Source organism: Ixodes scapularis, unplaced genomic scaffold (assembly GCF_016920785.2).
Source record: "Ixodes scapularis isolate PalLabHiFi unplaced genomic scaffold, ASM1692078v2 PGA_scaffold9__187_contigs__length_104089568, whole genome shotgun sequence".
Taxonomy (NCBI): domain Eukaryota; kingdom Metazoa; phylum Arthropoda; class Arachnida; order Ixodida; family Ixodidae; genus Ixodes; species Ixodes scapularis.
This window is the reverse complement of record NW_024609884.1, coordinates 34,643,026-34,662,239: the sequence shown is the minus strand read 5'-3', so window position 1 is coordinate 34,662,239 and position 19,214 is coordinate 34,643,026. Positions and strand designations below refer to the sequence as shown.

The window sequence follows — 19,214 nt, the reverse complement described above, 5'->3', positions numbered from 1 at the left end:
TCTATGAAAAAGGGGTAGAAAACGCGGCAAGCCCACATAAGAAAATATATCATCGTCCTGGTTTAGATTCAGATTATATGCAACGTCTGTCGCGATGTTTCTCAGAAGGGCATCAATTTTCGTTCTCCAGAAGGTTGAGCAATTGGCAAATATAGTTATTACATAGCGAAGAACTCCGTACGCAAGAGCATTCACGACTGTCTTTCTGACGGAGATTAGGAGGAACGTTTTTGTATGGTATAACAGACAAGATACACCTCGTAGTCTTTTAGCCAGATAATCAAGGTGTGTGTTTCAGGAGAGATCGCTATCGAAGAAAGGTCCCAAGTATTTGACTGTATTGTGGTATGGAATGGGTGTACAGGTGCATGGATACACAAGACGAGAAATGTAAAATGAAAGGGATGTCTATGCACAGTCGTTTAAGTGGATTGCGGAAACAAATAAGCTTTGTTTTTTGTACATTGACACTGATTTGATTGGCTTCAAACCAGTCCATGACTTTCGTAGAATTTATTTGTAGTGTGTTTATTGCACTGCGCAGGCTGACATGAGTGGATAACAGCAATATGTCATCAGCGTATTGAAAAAACTGAGCATCTTGATGTTAATCTAGCGAGATCGTTGACGTAGATATTAAACCACAGGGGAGACAAAACTGACCCTTGCGGTACACCTGACTTGAGAGATACCTTAGCACTTTTTTTGTTGCAAACCATTACCTGCTGCGATCTGTCTGTCAAAGAGTTTTAAAACAGCAAAAAAAAAAAAAAAAAAGGACTCCGAATTTTGTAGTTGTAAAGTTTGTTCAAGAGCATTTGGTGACTGATGGAATCAAATGCTTTGGATCCGTCGAGAAAAAGGGCACATGCAAATTGATTATTGTCGAACGACGTGTGCATGATATCAGACATGTCCTCAAGTAAGGATTGAGTGCTGCGGCCGGCAATAAAACCGTATTGGTTGGGCGATATAAGGTTGTATTTATCAAGAAAGTCGTTCATCGATTTTAAAATGTGTTTCTCCAGAACCAACGCCAAACACAGAAGAATAGACATGGGACGATAGTTTTTTTACATCGACACGTGCGCCATTCTTATAAAGGGGCCTTACGATTGCGCTTTTGAAATTTAGGGGGAAACTCCGGCGAGAATGATTCCATTTAGTATCTGGAGAAGAACATTTTTTAAAACGTGAAAATTGCGGCACAAATCGCTCAGTTTTATATTATTTACGCCAGGGGTTTTGTGAGGTCGTAAGCTGAATAGCAGCGTATGCAGATCTTTTTCCGTCATGTTTGGGAGATAGGCACTGTTTAAACAAGATTTTTCTTGATTGTCTGTCGTAATTTGTCCATGGCAAGATACGCCAGAAACCGAAGCAAAAGAGTGATTGAAACTATTCGCCACAAGGGTCATATTTGAGTGAAAGTTTTTCTTAATAACTTCGTCGATGGTGCGTCGTGTATTGCCGCCCTTCACTTCATTGACAAGGGACCAAGTTTTTGCGGTATCAGAACGCGCGTCGATGAACTTACTGTGGTAGGGCTTTCGCTTTGCAGAGCCTATGACAGCAGTTACGCGGTTTCTTTGGCTTATGTATTGTAGTTTTACTTGCGGATTGTTAGGTGACCGGCGGAGACGTGCCCATAGGATATATTTTAGTTTAATAGCTGAGAGAACATCTGCTTTTAGCCAAACATGCTGCTGTCTTCGTTTCTTAGTCGTAATGACTTTCGTACTCTGTTCTGTGCAATAGTCGAACGCGTCAAGTACTCCGAGTAAGCAGTTAGACTCTCGCTAGTGCTTATTAAGCCATTCCAATCATATGATGCGATTAATCCGTCAAACGTGTGACTGTCAATGATTGTAATCTGCCTTGGACGTTCCTTGTCTTGTTTTGATAGAATGCCGCCGTTTATTTGGCACACCACAAAATAATGGTCGGCTAGCTTTTGTGAGATGACAGAAGACTTAGCAGACACCCCAGAACTTCTGACGTTGATGTGATCGATGCTAGACTGCATCATTAACCAACTAGGCCAACAACAAGTTTTAATAGATAAAACAAGTTTCTTGTTAAGAGATTCTTCTTTTTTAGCTGCTTGAATGAGAGAGGCGAGACCATGGTTAGAAAAAAGTGTCAAATAGTCGCAGACGTTCGATCTTGTGGAGTTCAGTATGTCAATGTTAAAATCCCCCACCAGACAAATTTCATCATTCGGGCCAATGTTAGTGAGGCTTATATTAAGCTCATCGAGGAATTTTAGAACGTTGCATGATGGAGACCTATACAATGCCACAAGTGATACAGTAAAGTAGCTATTACAAATTTTTATAGTTAAGTACTCAGCTTCTGTGAAAGATAACTTCAACTCAGTGCAGTACTACTTGTCTTGAAACGTAGATTGCTATGCCGCCTCCTCGACATGAGTCACGTGTGTTAAAGAATGATTGATACCCGGACAATGTAAAGGGTCCCTGAGATCTATCATGTACATTTATCTCAGTTAAGACAAAAACATCTACAATGTGCTTTATATCTTGAGTAATAACCTGAAACTCGTCCCAGTATTTCCTGCTTCGAATATTAACATGCACAATTGTGAGGGTGCTGTTTCCTGATGGAAAACAATTTATAAGGGAAGACAGATCGGAGAAGTGTTGATAGTCGGCCATAAAAGTCAACTGAAGCGGTCAGTGATTAAAGCGGCCAATGATTAGACAATCTGATCGAGGTCTTTAGCTCTGGAGGTTCGGATGGGAGTAAAGTCTTCCCCTTTCTTTGCAAAGATGGTGCCATTTTTAAACCACACAAAACTATAGCCTCTTTCTTTGCCTCGTGTTCTGGCTAGCCAGAAAAGTTCTTTGCTTGCTTTGGTGAGATTTTCATTAAAATATACTTTTTGTGAGCCATCTGCGCGAGAGAGCAAGCTTAGTCTCTTTCGGGCACTCATCCACTTTTGTTTGATGTCCGTAGAGGCAAACTGGACCAGAATAGGTGGGATGGAATCAGGCTTGCCATGGAGCTGGTGGACCTTATGTATCTCACTATCAAGGTAACCTGGTATGTCAAGTTTTACTGCGATGGTCTTCACAACAGCACCTATGTCTTCGTTAGGGGAGCAAGGAATTCCATGGATTTCCATGTTTGACTGCCGTCTCTCCTGTTCTTTATCATTCAAAATAGAATGTAGTTGCTGTATTGCCAGTGCCTGCTCAGACACTATCAACTGCAGTGAGGAGACCTCTGACCTCAGGAGCTTGACCTCATTGTCTTTTGAGTTGACAAGGGCAAGAATAGAGTCATATTTTTTTTAGAAGATTTAGACGATTTTGTTAAATCGTAAACAATGCGTAGTTGTTGGTGGTCAAAATTCTCCGTATGCGGATGTAACCTCGGGTGTCCCACAGGGGTCTGTACTTGGCCCACTTCTCTTTTTAATATATATCAATGACATAGCACAAAACCTAACACGCAGTGTCGGATTATATGCAGATGATTGTGTGATCTATAGAAAGGTTAAATGTGAGGATGATTCTCTTCTACTTCAGTCAGACCTTGAAAAGGTGATGACCTGGTGTGACAAATGGCGAATGTTTCTTAATATCAATAAATGCAATTATATTAGATTCACAAAAAAAAAAAGCAGCCTTATCTATCAAAATATCAGTTGAACGGTGTTGCCCTTCAGGAGGCAGCAGATGTCAAATATCTAGGGGTTTATCTCACCGTAGATCTTTCCTGGACTAAGCACGTCGACGCAATAACAGCAAAGGCAAACCGCGTTTTAAATTTTACCAAACGGAATTTCAAAATGGCCCCAACAAATATTAAGGAGCTGTTATACGTAACTAACGTTAGGCCAATCTTAGAGTATGCTTGTCCAGCGTGGGACCCGTATTACGTAAATTTAATATCGAAACTAGAGCGTGTGCAAAATAGCAGCCCGTTTTGTTGCAAATAATTATGAATTTTGCTCAAGTATAACAGATTTAAAGAAACAACTGGAGTGGAAATCTCTGGTTTCGCGGAGAAAATATCTTAGAATGAAACTTTTCAGAAGTATTTACTACTTACATAATCCTGATTACCTGTCTTTAAGGCTGCACCACCCGCTAAAAATAAAGAACATTAGATGTAGAACTGAAATGTTTAAGAACTCATATTTCCCAAAATCAATTAGTGAATGGAACAGTCTTCCGCAGCACGTGGTCGCTGAGACTTCGGATGCTATGTTTTCCACCTCATTATTAGACATCCTTTAATAGTTGTGTGCTGTGTTTTTGTTTTGTACTGTTATGTTTCTGATTTTGTGTAACAGTTTTTGTAACAGTCTTATTGCACTTCTTTCAATCAGTGGTCTTACTTTTTATGAACATGTTTGATACAGTGTGACGTATAATCCTTTTACTTTCCTGTACCATGTACCCCCTACAATAATGCCCCTGTGGCGATGTAGGTACTGTGTAAATAAATAAATAAAATAAAATAATGGAATCCTGTGCTCCTCTATCCCACTGTCTCTTTCAAGGCCTCAACTGTTGGTATAAGTAATAGCAGGTCCTCAATGTTTGTAGGGAGGTCACTAAGCCTGTCCACACTTTCTTTCAGATGATGCAGTAGGTTAAGTTTTTTGTTAACGGCATCGAGGTGGACCGAGATGGAGCTAGAGCCATCCTGAGATATCGACTCTGATTCGGTGTCAGAGAAACTGGGCTGTGATTTAGATTTTCTGCATTTTCTGCACACCCATTTCTTGCGTTTGTCCTTGCCCATTGTCTTGAAAGTACTCTCCGCAATAATAATAATAATAGTAAAATTCATTCAGTAGTGCAGGTATAGCCAGTTGAGTATCGGGTCCGATCAAAGCCATCAGGGACTTGTGGGACCAGACCCTTCACTGGAAAATACAAAAAAGGAAGTTCGCATGGAATAACATCACGTGCAGGAAAAAAAAGCAAATAACATACAGATGATTCACTTGACAGGATGTAGTCGGAATGTTTGTGTCAGTGACTTGGGTGAAGCTGTGAAGATGAAACTATAGCAAACGTTGTCTTGATCACTGTGTCAATTACAATCATTAAAGTCATAAAAGTAAAAAAAAAAAAACACTCAGGCATGAGTATTTTTAAACACTGTAAGAGTACATTCGAAGACACAGTCCTTGAATTCATGAGTCTTTCTCTCAAATATTTCATATGTTCAGTAAAAAAAAAAAAAAACACTTATTAGTAGAAAGAAAATCATTCAGTCAACGGGTCGAAGACAAAAAAACTTCACGCAATAAATGCAGTCGTCATTTGACAGGTCCAGCGATTACCACAAAAAGCACGTACAGCACCATACTACAAAAGAAAAGGAAAATAACGACATGGGAAAAAAGTCACTATCTAGCCACATCGGCGAACATGTTTCTCAGAGAGGTCTTCAGCATTTTTTTTTAGGAAATGGCAAGTAGAGCAGCTGGAACGTCGTTAAAAACTTTTGGCACATAAAAGGAACGCATGCTTTCGCCATAGTGAGTTCTCACTCGAGGAGATTGAAAACGCACAACAGATCTAAGCTCGCGAGATGGACTGGCCGAGACCTTAAACTCACTCTCCCAGAAGTGTCGCCAAATTACTGTTTGAAGAAAGAGTGAATGAAAACACGGTAACTTAAGTGAAGCAAACGAGCTCGTACTAGATGACATGTGTGTGTTGTATGCTACACTCTTCAGAATTCCCTTTAACGTACGATCAATTCTTGAGTGCCAAAAGAATGGACAGTTAAAAAATACGCTTATGCCATACCTTAGTGTACTATAGGCTAAAGCGTGCATAATGCTCTTTCTAATTGACAAAGGTAGAAACGATTTGATATTGTAAAGCAGACATGAGACAGTTCTCAATCGTTGGCATATATTTGACATGTGAGAGTTCCATGAGAGATCACTATCGAAGTGAAGACCTAAATATTTTACGGAGCTAACATATCCAACAGGTGTACAGTTAGAGCGTGAGCAATTGGTGTTGTGGAGAAATAGCTGAGAAGTCAAGCTTACATTTTTTAAAGGGCTATGAAAGCAGACCAGCTTCGTTTTTGAAGCATTTACCCGAAGCTTGTTGGCAAAAAACCAGTCCATTATTTTAGCGACATCCATCTGAAGCGTTTGGACTTCTTCCAAAACCGACGCGCCCCATCGCGGTGAAATACCACGCACTGCACTCTGGGAACTAAAGGCATGGTAGCGCTTTTTTGGACGAGGACAAAAGAAAGAAAGACAAGACAGACACGAGCGCTGGGAACTAGTTGGCCACTCAGTTTCGGTTTCGACTGAGCAGCGTCATCTCATGCTATCACGCCGCGACCGAACGCGCTGCTTGCGTTTCCGATTATCTCACTTTTCACGAACGTACAATACACTCATTCTCGAGCGATAAAAAACGAAGACCGGGTCACTTTCCTTGATTTTCGAAACACCGGATATTGTGCGTGCGTATGCAAACGTAGTAAGTCGTGGCTTAGTCATCTCACCCCACGAGTGCATGTTTGAGCTCAATTTCAATAATCCCGTCTAGTACCAGTGAACTAGAACTGAAATTTGTTCATCTGGAGCTTTACACGTATTTTGTTTGCCAAACGTTTGTTTCTTCTTACTTCATTCGCAAAAAGCAAGCCGCATCCTCACAGGGTATCAAAGTTGAGCCCAGCGTTTACGCATGAACTTTTAAGGAAACGCAATAAATTCGACCTCACTACTGCTCAAAATTTACTATGATGTCTTCCTCGTGTCATCATATATCTCCCACTAAAATTTTATGCTGATAAAAGATTAACTTTTCGCAAACGCTGAGATCGGCTAGCTACGACGGAGGCCCTAACAAGCGTCCCCTACTCCTCGCTAAGCCTTTTTGGACGAGCTTTTACTGACGCCCAAGATCTGTGCCTGAACGGTGTGTCTCGGCATACTCAGGCAGAAAGAAAACAAACACATAACAATTATTATGGCCATTAGCAACCGTCAAACGCGCTTTGAATTCGTTCGAGCACTTGTGTGAAGAATGTCGCACCGTGCGCCGGACGGGCATGAACCATGCGGTGCGCATAGGGGTTCATGCCCGTCCGGCGCACTTCCGGCGAATGGTGCGACATTCTTCACACAAGTGCTCGACTTTTGCTTTCTTAAAACGGTCTGTATGTGCGAATTTGCCTATATGATTGCAGGATAACCTTATGCGCATACGCGATGTTGGTATTAGTGGAATGCAAGCGGGTGGGGACTTCACTCCATGCAGTGCTGCGGGGCAGTACAGATAAGAGATAAGAAGTGTGTTAAAATTGAGCTTTTCAATGGCGCCTCCGAGTTTTACCTCGCATACTCAGGCATATAAAAAAAACAAAAAAAAAACAGTATTTGCAAAAAGTAATATTTCGTCTATGGACGCAGGAAACAAACTTCCTGATCAACAACACTAATATAAAGGCGCGAGCTCTATGTATGCATACTTATTGGTTGCTACAGCTTGTTGATTCGTACACAAGCAAGATCCCCGAGCTTCGCAGCGTCGAGATTCCCAGCACTGGCTCGTCCACATACCTTAATTGGAACGCTAACAGGAACGTTCAAGTACAAAAATACAACAAGCATGTGTTAAGACAAGCTATACCTCTCAGGCTTGTGCTTAAGCTTTCAGATCTGGCCATTTAGGTTAGTTTAGAGACCACAATTACGCTCTCGGGACCAGAAAGCAATCTCTTGTCGACGTGTCGATCGAAACCGAAACCATACCACCCTCCTCCCTGGCCAACTAGTTCCCAGAGTGCAACGCGCGCCGTGTTGCATGCAGGGCTTTATGGAAGTAGTCACATTATAGATGTCGAGAAAGTATAATCACACTTGCGACTTGAGACAGTCGCTGGAGCGACTAGCGACAAGCGACTGGCGACCACCAGTGTTTACACCTGATTGAGCGACCGACGAGTCGCCAGGCTCGCTGCCAACTTGACGGATAGTAATCAACTCCTTTTCGAGACGGCTGAAAGGTTTTTCTGATCAAAGGTGCCGGCAGGAAAAAACAAGAAAACATAATGCTGCTTCGGAACGTAAAACAACGGCTATATGTGCGCTCCCTCAACCGTGATATTGTACGTACCTGCCATGCCGAAAACGTCGCCGATCTCGTTTTACGCCTGCAGCTTTTTGCCCCGATCCTTGTGTTCGGGTGCCGCTTATTGCACAGAAACAAATAGTCTTTGACGGCATTAATAAGAGCTTCCGCGGAGAACTTCATGCCAGTGACCGCCGCCGTGCGCCCGTCGCTATTTCCCGCGGGAAGCAGTGCCGAATGTAAACAAACGCACACATCACTTCCGATGAGGCTCCGCCGTCCAGCGACTCGGTTTGCGACTTGAGAAATCGGTCAGGGAGCGACTGCCCAAAATCGGTCGCTACCGACCTGTTTTGGTCGCTCCGCGACCAAAAACCAGTCGCTAGTCGCTAGTCGCTCCAGCGACTGTCGCAAGTGTGAACGGGCCTTATGGGTGTCATCGGCATATTGAAATGCTTTAGAAGTTGTGATTGACGTTGAAATATCATTTACGTAGATGTTAAAAAATAATGGAGACAAAATAGAGCCTTGTGGAACTCCGGAAGTTAGGAAAGCGAGGGAGCTGCGTACGTTACCAACTGAAACAACTTAGGTACGATTTATTAGAAAACTTTTTAACAATGCATGAAATGGGCCACGAAAGCCCACTCTGTAGAGCTTGTCTAAGAGGATATTATGGTTTACGGAATCGAACGCCTTGGCAACGTCGATAAAGAGTGCGCACACAAACATGTTATTGTCAAAGGAAGAGTGTAGAATCTCCGAAAACTCTTCAAGAAGATTAATGGTACCATTAATGTGAGAGCTAATAATAATAATAATAATAACAATAATAATAATAATAATAATAATAATAATAATAATAATAATAATAATAATAATAATAATAATAATAATAATAATAATAATAATAATTATTATTATTATTATTATTATTTCTGTGTCGATATTTTAACCTGTATGCAATACCATAAACCTTCGTGAAAAGTTATCCGCAGTTTTTTCCTTAAATGTTTCTAGTGACCGCTTGCTCCTGAATATTGTGAAACGAAACTGAAAAGTCCGTGGAAAGTAAACGGACAAAGGAAGCCACTTGACGGGGTAATTTTTTTTTAATTAAAGGTATTAATCTTTAAAGCATTTTTTCCCCTTTTGGAGTCGTACCTACGGAGACATAGGGGCGGTAATATGCGGGTCAGAAATAATGTTCCAGTGCGCCGCGGGGAACCGAAACAAGAAGAGAACCAGGAACGCGAGAGAAAGCAAAAACCGAAGAAACATGCGCGCGTGCACAGACGCACGCACGGGCGCGAGTACGCGTCGAAGGCAGGCGAAATAAAAACCGGCCCGAGTATCGATTCCTATTCATGCGCGTTTGCCGTCATCCCGTTTTCTGCCAGGTGGGGGTGCTAGCAGCCGGTGGCGGGGAGCTTCCGGTTGGAGCACATCCGGTGCGGCGGTCGGCTGGGCCGGCGGCTTGCTGCTTCTGCTGCTGAGGTAAGGGCGCATCATCTGGTTCATTCAGCGAACGGTGGGCAGCCTCCTTCGGCCCGACTTTCGCTACGGGCGCACCCATACGCCACCACCGTTCTGCCGAGACCCGTTGGGACGCTGTGGGTTTTCGTAAAGGAGTACGGCAATGGGTCCGTTGAAGCGTAGATCGCGTTCGAACGTCTACTAAGCCTAAAGGAGGGCCTTGCGGAGGAGATGAAAGCAACGCGACTTGCTCGGGTTGGTAGCAGCAGCAGCAGCGATCGTGGTTTGTAGCGGCTTTTGGCACTTCCCGTTATTTGTAGCGTTCAGTGTCTCGGTCGTTATTTGCTCCGTCGTATCGCTGCTGGTCGTGTCGGTGTAGGATGGCCTGTCAGCGAGTTGACAACTTTACGTTTGTGTGGAAAATAGGTACAGGTATGCCAAGGTGTGTGTGTGTGTGTTGCTTTCTATTTTGAAAGCGGGGAAAAAAAAAAAAAAAAACTGCCTTTAAATGACCGGAACGATTTTGGCTTATAACAACTCGCGTGTCGGACTAAAAACGCTTCGGTTTCTTTAGCGTTTCGTGATTTGAACGGGGGAAAAAGCGTGCTTCGTTCCTGGCAATATTGTCGTTTGGCTTGCTATGCGAAAGAAGTTTAACCTTGGACGCACCTGTGTGACGAGTTTCCCTGCTGCTGCTGCATGAGTACTGTACACACGGAAAAAAAGACGAATGTCATTTTTTTTAATGCATTTCCTCATTGTCTTTTTCCAATCCTATGTTCACCGATGGCGATCATTTTATGTTACTAACCGTATGCCCATAAATCGCTGGAGCTGGACAAACTGACCTAATCTCTTCGGAGTTCCTTCGGATTTGGCCAGATTTCGGGCAGTGGTATTTCACAATGTTGAGAATATTCTATTTTACAAATTAATTTCTAGGTCTTTCTCAGAAGGTTGTGTTCATTTCAATATTTTTTTTTCAAGAAAGGGAGTTAATCAGTGAAATTAATCCCTTTTATAGTTCACTCAAAATGAACGTGCTTCTTGGAAATAAGTATGTCTGGAGCAGCTATATCTGCTGAGTAGTTCCATTGTATTGCCGACTGAGTGCTGTGTTGTCACTCACATGTCTAACGTCAAGATCCTGTCACTGAAGTTGCTTGCAACTTGATCCATATATCCTGTGACAGTATTGTTTGTACAGGGACAATGCATTCTAACAACTTGTTTCGGACAAATCGTAAACATTACTTCTAGTCATAACAGGGAGGTTTGAATATACCATCCAATTTTGAGTTAATCCATCTGTTTGAGTATCAGCTCTAGCTGTTTCTTAATTGACAGTGTGAGTGTTTGTGCCACTGACATTTTATTTTGTCAATATTTATATGCACATACACTGATTTGTAGAAAACTGCATACATTGTTATTTGTTTCTGTCCTGTGATATTGGATTCACATTTTTATGACCCATATTAACACCTAGTACTATCACTTTGTGTTTGCTTTCTGTGGCCTCAATTTTTTTGGGTATACCTTATGGCTGTTCAGATGCCACAGAAAGAGTGGTTGTCAAGCTTTTCCTTTTGCACTGAATCAAACCATTTGCAGCTTATTTCTTGAGCACTACTTGTGTGTTCATTCCTGTTCATCTGCTGGCAGAGTTATCTAGACTCTGGGTTACTCAGCCTTTATTGGAGATGTGCTCAAGTATAAACCTACTCTTCTGAATTCACTTTGAAAGGAATGAAATGGCAGTTCAGAATTCCACTATGGTTAAAAAGGCACTCAAGTGCCTTTTGTAGCAGCTTGTTTTTGATGGCATATTGTTTGTTAAGCTTCAGTCCGTAAAAATAACTGGTTCTAGATGGCAAGACATTTAGTAAACTCACAGCAATAGAAATACACTGATTCTTTTTTTCTTTTGGGCGGGTCTTCCTCGGGTCTCCACCACCTCCATAAAGGATTCGAAAAGCGCCAGAAAACAAGGACAACAGAAGGAATAGACGAAACAATGCATTCGTCTATTGTTCTACCTCCATAAAATATGACAAATGAAATTAGTTCTGTGGAGATTCCGAACATTACTCTTATTGCTCTTTTTAGGCACGATGTGCATTATATTTTCACAAAAATGTCAAATCTTTGGGTTTAGGAGATGTAATACAGCAATTATTGTTTGAAAATGCCGTCTGAAGCGTTTAGTGTCTGCCCCAAGGCGCAGAAAGAGGGGCGTGTCACAATCTTTGATTAGATTTTTAATAGGGAAATTGGCCGTGCATGAGTAATTTTTTTTTCTTTTTTTAGGATGCTTGGTGCCCATAGATTAGTTATCGCCATAAATAGATGATCTCAGATTCCACTTGAGTGCCCCTTCAAAGTTGAATGACTTCTGTAATGTGTTTCATTAGCCTTATACAACGGCAAACTGTGTAAGCGCAGTAAAAAAGTTGATTTCAACTCGTGCACCTTATTTGAGAGCCAAGTTAGACAGACCATGGCATTCTATTGCTAAAGAACCCTTCACATCTCGAGTAACGTATAACAAGAGCCATAAAAGTTGACAAAGGTTAGGATTTTACATAGCAATGCTTCCATGGTTAAAACGCCACAATTACTACCGAGGTTCTGTTGTCATATTATTGCACGCAACATGGTGCAACCTTTGTAAAGATGACCACCGTAAAATGCCGGGGAAGCGCCCCCCCACCCCACTTCCACTAAAAAATTGGTTAGTCTAGACATGGGCGTTCGTCTGGTTCAAGCAATCAAAACCAAGATGGCGGCAGCGTGCACGAGAAGTGAGAGAACTGCGGTAGCTTGCACACTTTACCAAGATATGTCTCAGAAAAGCCCTGGGACAACTGGTTTTGTTTCCAAGAACTGCTCATTGTCACACCGCATTATCTTCACCCCCGTCTGTCCTGACATGGCTACAACTGGGCTGCTGACCTCCAGCACTGTAGGGACCTCTCACTTTACCCAAGTGAACTAGATAATACAGTTAATGGTTTCCCCTGCCCAAAAAGTCTTTCCCTTTTTATCGCAAGGAAGCACATATCCCCGTCATCCCCGCTGGTGTTCTTGCAGCTGCCATGGTGTGGTGAATATTTGCGGTGCTTTGGAGGGGTGGGTGCTTAACGGGTTACTGAATCGAAATTTCGAGCTCACAGAACAAGGCTGGATGGATAGGCGGGGTGCTGTGAAACCCAAAAACATCACTCGTACAGCAATATCTCTAACTGATTGCCATATTTTTGGAAAAGAAATGCGCAATTGAACACGGCCGACGAGATAAGTCACATCGCGATTTCATTCCCTCTCCTCACTACGTCCCGTGGAGCTGGTAACCGAAGCGAGAAGGAGAGAAGCGGGGCCGCTTCCCCTCATTATCAAATTTTCCAGGAGGACAATGATGTCAAAGACCTCGCTTGATCGCCCCCTTCTTTTCCAAAAGTTCGGCCATCCGTTTGAGGTATCGATGTATGAGTGATGTTTTGGAGTTTGTTGTGTCCCGTTCAATGCTTCTGCGGGCTTATTTTATGAAATCCAAATTTCGGTTCAGAATCCCTTTAACATATGATCAGAATTCCGAAGTTTTGGAAATGTTAATAGTGTGCGCTTGTCCGAAAGTGGGTGCTTCCTTGGTATTTTACGGTAGGTTTTTCAACTTCAATTTTCTTTCTTGTTGAATTGATGGTACTTACAAGATGAGCTGCAGAAAAAGTTGACAGTTGCATTATGGGCATGTGGCTCACACATGGTGTTGCCTCTTTCATCATTTCAGTGCAGGTTGTTTATTAATCACTTAATTGTAGCAGGTTATGTGTGCCTTTGCTCTAGCATTAAGTAACGATTTTGAATTCTATTTGGGATATAATCTTGTTTGCATTGCTGAGTCCCTTATTCATAGAACACATAACAATATTGATTTATTTCTTTATACAACTTCCACATCACTTCTTTTCTACACCTGCCCAGTTTTAATAGTTTGTGGGCAATGGGAGTGGACAGAAGATCACTTTTGTTCATTTCTGAGAGTATTTTGCAATGTTCTCAAGGACTTAAAAATGTTTGCAGACAGGAAATGATCAAGCGATAAATTTATTGGTCCTGGCAGTCACAAAACGTTTAACTGCAAATGCTTGAAGATCACATTTTTAATTCCGTCAAATTAGGCCAAAGTCACATGCATGATTCCATGGCATGTATAACCTCACTTTGGGCTTGTCTAGTTTTTCTTTAAAGTATTTCTAAATGTTGCAGTGTATTCCCATGTTCTGGGGTTCACAGAGTTGTTAGTTAGCATCCTGTCTTTGTAGAGTCTTTGGTTGGTTTGCTTTGTCATCCTTACAAATAATGTCTATTATTTCACCTTGACAGATTAATGACAAGCATATTCACAACTTTCTGCTTCATTCTTTTTAATTTGAGTATTAGTTAAAGGGGCAGTACAACGATTTTTGGACTTTGGTCCATTCTGGAAATTATAGTCTTTCTTATTGAATTAAAATCAGAAAACCATTTCTGCTTGCAAATGCTAGTTTTCATTTGAAAAGAAAAAAAGGAACATATTGAACTTTGGTACCCCTCAACTCTTGCACCACCTTCCAAGTCATGTGTGCATTGACATGATAATGAGACAGGGAGCTTCCGGTTGTGTTCTTGAACGTGCTCAGGAGTTCCCTTCATTCTCAGGTGATCCGGAGGTTTTCGCCTCGAATCGAAACACTTTCCACACCCTGGTTTTTTATCATGTTGGAACACCACAACCAGAGCCCTACTGTAAACGACTTAATTTTCGCGAATCGCCTACAATTCGCGAGAAATAGGTCCCGCGAACAATTCCGGTAAAATGTAAACACGTTGGAGTCTAGATTGAGATCCCAGCACGTCGCGAAAATTAGAACCCGCGAAGTATTACGAAACTTCAGCTTTGACCTAAATCGCGAAATATTGAGCCCGCGAAAAATGAGTCGTTTTACAGTATCTAATGTTTGCAGTGATGGAAGAGCTGTGCCATTTGCGCCAAATTGCGCTGTGAATGAAAGTCTGCTACATCTTGCGCCAAAATGCAATTTTTGCTGAGAATTGCGCCACACCTGCGCCGAAATGGGATGAAAGAAAACAAAAGAATATTGCTTTATTTATTTAGAGAAGTAGGAGGAAAGGAAAATGGTAGAAATGCATATTTCACAGCACCCCTACTCACCATATGGTTTGCCTTTAAGTCGCAGCGGAGTCGAAGGATCAAACACATACCTAAAAGCGCAAGTTATGGGATGTTTGCCGCACTTGATTGGCCTAGCCAATGAAGGAACGCCTACAGGAAGAGGACGAATGCCATGATGCCGCTCACTGAAGCTGTTTGAGTGTTCCCATTGACTCGTAGCGTAGGCTGCGGTTTTACTTATGGTGAAACGAAGTAGTATAGAGATTGCTCGTTGACTGCGCTGGCCGATTGATCGCAGACGTCGTCTAAATTTCTAGGTGGTGTCAGGAACTAAAAGTCGTGGGCAAACTTGGCAAGATAGGATGACAGCTACTGTAATACGACAAAACCAGGGTCTTGTACTCCTGCTGACATCACTTGGTTATCATGTCTGTCAGATGACTTTGTACCGTGGCTACTGTGTATCCTGGCACTTGTGCCGCTCGCTTCGGCCTTTACCGCCTTTCACTAGCGTGCGTGCGTCGAGCTTCACTGCTTTGCACCGGGGTGTCAGGAGCAGCGGCTGACATGGGGAGCTCCGGGGTTAACGCGATAGGCACGGAAAGCTTGGGATAATTGCAAGTCTACCTTCTTTGGTCTTGGTTGTAGGTTACAGGCATAGGCTGTAACAAAGATACATGTATCTTCGATACTATCTTTCGAAACATTTTGTGTATCGGTATTAAGCATCGCTTGCCAGAAATGAAAGTATCGGCGTGTCGGTATGAAAAATGCAGTTTTAGTGTATCGTGTATTTTCACAATACTCGATACTCAAAAAAAGAAGAAAAAAAAAAGGATTTTTTTGGAAGATGCTGCGAGTCAGACTTTGGGCCAGCGGCGCTCGCTCAGGTGGTAGCACGCTGAAAAAAGGGATCCGTTGATCTCTTTTTTTTTTTTATCTTTTATTCGTTCATAAAAGCTGCTTTCATCCAATACAACACGGCAGTGTGCTCGGCTGCTCCTGTAGAGAGGCTTTTTTAAAATTTGCTTCGCTTATAGCATGGCCGTATTGCATGGCTCTTATGGACCGGGGGTTTGAGCAAATGCTGTTGCTTGAGACCATTAATGGTAATGTCTAAATAAAAGAGATCAGCAAGCTATGTATCGCCTAAAAAAGAACTTTCAACCCTTTTAGTTTAATTTTTTTCCTTCTTGCTTTTACCGCAGAATGTTAAACTTCAAACATCTATTAAACACAGTACTGGGGAAATAACTGTCTGGCTTTCTTTAAAGGCCCCCAAAAAGAAAAAAAAACAGCTTTTTTAATACAGCCTGGTTGGGACTTACGTAACAAAAAATAAATTTTGCACAAAAGAAAGGAAAAGCAATATTGACGGCGAGAGTTTTATTTGAAATTCTGCACGCAAAGTCCATGACGTCACGGAATGGTCATTCGCTCACCAAGATAGTAATTCGCTTTCCACCTCAACGTGAAAGCGAAGGTGAGCCACCTCTCCTCCACGCGCCCGAAATTCCAAGAGAGAAAACAAGTGGAAAGGAGGTGACTACCAACTGGATTGCATCTCGCACAATCAATATTGCTCTAAAAAAAGATTTTTTTTCCTCATAGTTTTAATTTTTTGACACGCGTGTCCCAACCAGATAGAAAATATTTTTTTTTTTTTAGGAGCATTTTAAGCACACAGACCTTGCACCTTTCAGCACAAGGCAAAGGCAGAGCTAACTTGGTAAATACTGCAGTAACAAACGAAAAGCATCAGAAAAAATTTCAAGTTAATTCTTGTATATAGTCAAGTGCTCAGAGGCTGGTTCGCATGAAGAGCACTAGTTAAAAATATTGCTACGCTGATTATGCAAGCGATTGTTTTAATGTCACCATGGTTTCAGTTCAATTCTAAAGGTCTAAGGTACTTGGGACATTTGTATTTCCTAAAAATAAAATCTGTAGTCAGTAAGTGTTGGGCTTTATTTCATACCTTACTGTTGCATCTTGAAATCTTTTTGTTTTCAGTAGACTTATGCAATTTGTGAGTTGGGTTGTTAAATAGGCACAACGTTGGGGGGTGTTCTGATTAGGCTTAAATTGTGCTGCTTTTGTTGGCTATGCTTTCTATAGGGAATCCATAAGAGGAACCAACCCGCTACCAGGACCGTTCTCTGTAGCTGCCATTCAGATAATTTGCAATTACGCTGTTTCCTTTTGATGCTATGGGCTGGATTATATTTAAAGAAAGAGTATGTTTGGAAATGGTTCTGAAATGTCACCTGGAGATCCTTTTTTGTAGTGCTATTGTTGTATTAAAAAAAAACAAAAAAACACGTCTGCACTTATAGCCCCGAGTTTGATTTGGATGACCACCTCCAAGATTTAGTTTTACCACTACAAAAGTCAACCTTTGTGGCTCCTGAGCTGCTCCAAAGGTGCATCTTTGCTGCTTTCAGACCTCCTACAAAAGTCTGAAGCTTGCTTCCACCCCTGAGACTAGCGTTTTTTTTTTGGGTGGAGAAGTTAGAGCTTTTTTATTTTAGATGTGGTTCTGGTACAATTATGTAAAATAAAGTAAATTAGACATTCCCACCAGCTAATGCCTGCACAATTTTTTTTTTAAATCATTGTTCTATATCACAATCATTTGGCAAGCTGTATTGAAATTTTTGTATGTACTCTTGCCACCCTAAACTTAGTAACTGATACTTAAGGTATAATTGGCCTTGGACGAACAATAATTAAATAAAAATATGCATTAATTTGATTAAGTTGGAACTTGGAAATGCGTTCCATGCAGGACGGACTCAAAAGAAGAAGGGGCTGTTTCTCCTTTCTAAGTCGTTTAATGCAACATGTTTTCAATGTGGATGGATGTCCATATAGACTAAATCAAGTAAAGCAAATGCAAAAAATAAAACAAAAAGGAAGATGTTTTTTTAATTTTGTCACATTGTCTTTTTTCTTGTCAATCCCATGTTTGCGTGCTAATATTTCGGCAACCATTCCATACAGATGCTTTATATTTACATAATTTTATATCTGTGAGATTTTTGTGCGTCCCACTCTCTTTTTGTGAAAATATTTGTGGATTAGTTTATACTTGGCATTAGCCAGTGACATAAAGATATCAACAAATGAGTTATGTTGACCAGCAGCCTTTTTGTTCGATATATGAAATTACCCAGTTAGTGATTTTGTGTTTTTGTAAACATCAAGTTCTAAACTTTTTTGATGTTAAGAACTTCAGCTTTTGAACTAGCCAGAACAATGAATTGTTCAATTGCAATAACCCTTTGTTATATTTGATTCAGTTTGCCGCACTGGTTCATGAGAGTTTGCTGAACTGAATAGCTCATGAGAGGCCCAGTTACCAAGGCGTTCAGAACTTTAGAATTTTTTTTTAGAATGTGTCCTTAACCATGGTCTTTGCCACATGGATTCAACACTCACAACACACCTCAGTGAATGTATGCAAAGGCCTTGGTTGAGCCTGGCATTGTTCTGGATTTGAATGTGCATGCCTATATTTCTTTGTTGTTACTGTAAATTGCAGTATGTTCTTGGGATTAATATTTCACCAACTTGGGAAGCCACTTCTTTTTCATGTATTTTTTATTTGGAGGTAAACTGGTCCATGGGTCCTATGTAATTAGTGTAATATTATTGTAATTTACTTAATTGTGGTAAATTTCACATTTTGAAAAATATTGCAAAATCTGGGTCACATGAATACAGCACCTCACGGGATGCATTCATAGTGTTCCACTCCTGGTCATGAAATTTTGAGCATGTGAAATATTCCCAAAACCCACAAGTTGAAAAAATCTTGAGCCCGTGAGATTCGAGGCATTCACAGAATATACTAGTATTCACATTGTCAGCTTTTGCACTACTTTTGAGAAACTAGAAACTGAAGCCACTGCAAAATATAAGTTGTTTAGAGTGACTCTTCTGCTCCTTGTTTGCAATTAAAAGCTGGCATGTTCCACAATGCAGGTCTGAGTGAAGGCATCGGGCATTGATCTTCACTCATGAGTGCTGCGATCTGCCGAGTGCCAGGCCGTGCTGCCCTTGAGCCTCTGCAGCTGTAAGCACTGTCCTCAGTGCTGTGACCAGCTGAAAGCTAAAGGATGGAGGACCCCCAGCAAGAAAAGGCCAACAATTCAGATTCAGTGAGCTGTCTTTTTTGCTGTTCCTATCTGTTCTCATTCTTGATACCCCACGGAACCTTTTGGGGGCAATTGGGTGTTTAGTGAGACTCCAATTAAACTAACTCAACATTGCCTTGCTAGACAGTGTTGAGTCAATAAGCTATGTTTGGACTGCTATCGAGCTAGTCTGAATATGTGCAGTCCCAGTTGGGGACATATGTTTTTCAAAATGGTGGTTCTAGATAGTATTATTAATAGGTCTTTTCTTCTCGACTCAGGTAAGAGGATGGGGTCAAACTTGTAATCTTGACAAAAATAAAATGT

General features: G+C 41.4%; 1 protein-coding gene across 9 annotated transcripts in view; it reads left to right on the top strand.

The window, feature by feature from the left end:
- The first annotated feature begins 3,030 nt into the window (after positions 1-3,030).
- The window catches only part of LOC8028528 (oxysterol-binding protein-related protein 6), an 84,473-nt gene continuing 68,289 nt past the window's right edge, over positions 3,031-19,214 (top strand). For 6 of the 9 annotated variants that reach the window (XM_040499062.1, XM_029975857.4, XM_029975843.2 and 3 more), the window contains exons 1-3: positions 3,031-3,066; positions 9,497-9,593; positions 18,736-18,911. In XM_040499062.1, the coding sequence (XP_040354996.1) occupies positions 18,870-18,911 (42 nt within the window). In that variant the 5' untranslated portion in view covers positions 3,031-3,066; positions 9,497-9,593; positions 18,736-18,869. Of the gene's footprint in view, positions 3,067-9,496; positions 9,856-18,735; positions 18,912-19,214 lie in introns of those variants that run through there. The other 3 variants (XM_040499060.1, XM_040499061.2, XM_029975831.4) reach the window with 3 other exon arrangements.